Source organism: Vicia villosa, linkage group LG7 (assembly GCF_029867415.1).
Source record: "Vicia villosa cultivar HV-30 ecotype Madison, WI linkage group LG7, Vvil1.0, whole genome shotgun sequence".
NCBI classification, from domain to species: Eukaryota; Viridiplantae; Streptophyta; class Magnoliopsida; order Fabales; family Fabaceae; genus Vicia; species Vicia villosa.
The window spans coordinates 44083564-44086557 of NC_081186.1; the positions used below are offsets into that span (position 1 = coordinate 44083564).

Consider the following 2994-nt stretch of genomic DNA (forward strand, 5'->3'; position numbering starts at 1 on the left):
GTTTTTAATCACCGATGTGTTAAGTGGAATTAAGGTTGTTTTTTTGTGTTGGATAAGTGTTTAGAAATATTGGAGGCTTGAATAGAAACTTGAGAAGTAGGAGAATTCTTTATGGAAGAGAAGACTTTGTATTTTTGCTTGATGCAAATGTGTAGGATTACATCTCTATTTATACTACTCTAAGGAGAACTCTAGACTCACTAATTCTAGAGAGTTCTGAACTCTAGAGATCCAAAGAGTATTCTAGAGAATATTACAACCATAAGAAATATCTAGACACTCCTAACAAGAATTCTCTAAAAACATGACCCATAATTACTTAAGTCCAAAATGACTAAGCCAAAGAATACCATTAATAATTATGCCCAAATCAAGTTTATATTTCAACAAAATAAAATACAAAATACAATTGAAAAAATTAATTTACTACTTCAAAACGAGGATGAAATTGTGTTGTCTATAAACTCGGCTGGCAGTGGTATGATTTATCAATTTCACTAATAATTGTACGATCTTTGTCCAACTGACAAAACCAAAACTTATATTGGTGTTTCTCATATTACAAACCAGAGGTTTAACATAACTATGATCTACTCTCCTTCTTTGCATTGCGTTCCTGTTGAAGTCGAAAGTACACTATAATAGCAGAACAACACGCGAGAAATCCAATTGAAAACATAGCAATGTTAACAATAATAGAGTTGGTACTTGTAGGTGATATCTTCCCCATAGAAAACAGATAACAAACAACAAAGCAACCAACTGGAACAAACACTAGAGCGCCGACTAGCCCACTTGGTGTTAGAATAAATATTGCTATAATTGACGCAAAAAAAGATATCATATTCGCTAATGAAAACACAATGAAACCATTTCTCGACAATACTGATTTCCCAGCATTTGTAGAATTGGAGAAATTGTTGTTGACATTATTGTCCGTGGCATTAGCCTGATAAACTCCACCAGGAGGACTCAGTGCAGATTGATAGGTTGCAGTTGCAACAAGAGTTACAACTATCAACCAAGTGTTACGTTGATCCTCTGATATATCTCTTCTAATGCTACGTATCCAAATTAACCCGTTATCAATAAACGCAGTCTTTGATCTTGGTTTATGTCCATGTGTGGGAGTGTTGGCAACTTGTAAGCCGGGTTTCGCTCCAGCACACAACAATATACTCCTAATATCTACATTGGCTGCCATGTCGAATGCAGTTTTGTTGTCCATGTTCTTTGCCTTCAAATTTATCTTAGTCTTTAACAACAATCCAAGTGCCTCTTCTACCTAATGAAGAAATCAATTTTTGTTAAAGCATATTCATAAATGTTGTTTATGAGTGTAAAATCTATATAATAAAGGAAGTGTTAAGGAAGGTAGATATAATTACTTATAACGTTTTGATATGCTGTGTACAATATCCAAACCACTTACGACTTTTAATCTGTACTGGTTCGGTGCAATATTATATTACAAGTTATATAAAATATTAATATTTGTTTATCACTTTTTATTTTCGTAAAATTCATTTTTACTTCAAAATGTAAAAGTCACCCTTAACCCTTAATATTCTCACTAATGAAATGTCCTATGTTTTTTCAGCTAAAAACAAACACATATAAGTTTTTGTTGATTAAAAAAATATCATATATACTTATATATTTTGGAACATAAAAAGAATTTTTTTATTAGAAAAGAATAAAACCTCCCAATTATTGTAAATTACTTTACATATTGACAAAAAACTATTATGCATAGTTATGTGTATGGTACTCATAACTCATAAGAGTACGAATATCCTCAGTATATGTTTTTAAACAAAAAGTCCAAGTACATCAGTAAAAAAAAAAGAAATATTTACCAAAATATATCATTTAAAATTAAATTATTCATTTAAATTAAAATATCATAATAAACATTTAAAAACTGAAAAACTAAATTGAATTATATTAACAAAGAAATAAAATTTATAAACAATATTATATTAATACATGAGAAAACTACATATTTATTTTTTAAAGACAAAAGGTTACCTGTGGGTCGAAATCCCTCTGCACTAAAATGTGCAAAATAGTGTTATCAACCTCATCCTTCCTATTCAGTATTTTATATTCTAACTTCCTAGCTCCTCTCTCCATACTTGTCCTAAGAAACGTAACAAGGAGATGAAAAGTCTCATAGTTGTTGTTTTTCACCGCAACATGAAGTGCAGTCTCACCTCTCACAGTCACATCTTCAATGGAATCCGGACAAGCAGAAAGAAATTCAGCCAAAAGTTCAACCTCTCCGATTTGACTTGCAAAATGTAGAGGAGTTAACCCTTCTCTTCCTTTGACTCTAACAAGATCTTTATTCATGTCAACAAGCCGAGACACCATCCTTTTTTCGCCGTTTTGCATAGCAAGGTGAATAGGGCTGAGTCCTTGTGGATTTAGCTTCCAAGCAAATGAAGGTTTCAAGTTCATAATTTCCATGCCAAACTGGATATGCCCCCTAGATGCGGCGATATGCAAGGGAGTTTCGACAAATTGTATCGAATCAATATTATCCAAAATGGATGGATCATCCTGAATTACTGTGTAAAGAAGATCTATATCACCTAAGTTAGATGCAGCTTTCAGATTATCAAGATTGGATGTGCTCATTTTTTAATCTGAAACTCTTCTGTATGAAATATATGCTTGTTGACATTGCTAATAAATAAACATCTACTACTCTTGTTCATCCCATTTACCACAATATAGTATTTGATTGACTTGGTAACTTGGCTTATTTAATTAAAACAATGTGTACGAAATAATATGTCCCTTTCTTGTATACCACCTCTTGTCCTATACAATACAAGTATACTAATATAGCAATCAGGACCAGTTCGATACATATAGGCTTAGGCGAATGTAATAAAATTTCTTTTCACTTTTGAAGATAAATATATTTTTATTAAAGTTTAACTACATCTAAACAAACTGCAATTGTATAAATTTCATTTGGAATAT

At 31.6% G+C, this 2994-nt stretch overlaps 1 protein-coding gene across 1 annotated transcript; it reads right to left on the bottom strand.

Annotated features, from left to right (window-relative positions):
• Window positions 1-559: 559 nt before the first annotated feature.
• LOC131620490 (ankyrin repeat-containing protein BDA1-like) lies at window positions 560-2658 on the bottom strand. Its single transcript, XM_058891588.1, has 2 exons — window positions 2032-2658; window positions 560-1276 (listed from the first exon to the last, which is right to left on the bottom strand). Exons 1-2 carry the CDS (start codon window positions 2641-2643, stop codon window positions 584-586), a joined length of 1305 nt encoding a protein of 434 aa, XP_058747571.1. The 5' UTR covers window positions 2644-2658; the 3' UTR covers window positions 560-583.
• Window positions 2659-2994: the final 336 nt, after the last annotated feature.

Excerpts from the sequence above, each read along its gene's own strand:
- LOC131620490 (XM_058891588.1), bottom strand. The coding sequence starts at position 2,643 with ATGAGCACATCCAATCTTGATAATCTGAAAGCTGCATCTAACTTAGGT. Across the intron at positions 1,277-2,031 it reads AGAGGGATTTCGACCCACAG|GCACTTGGATTGTTGTTAAA; the intron begins GTAACCTTTTGT and ends TAGGTAGAAGAG.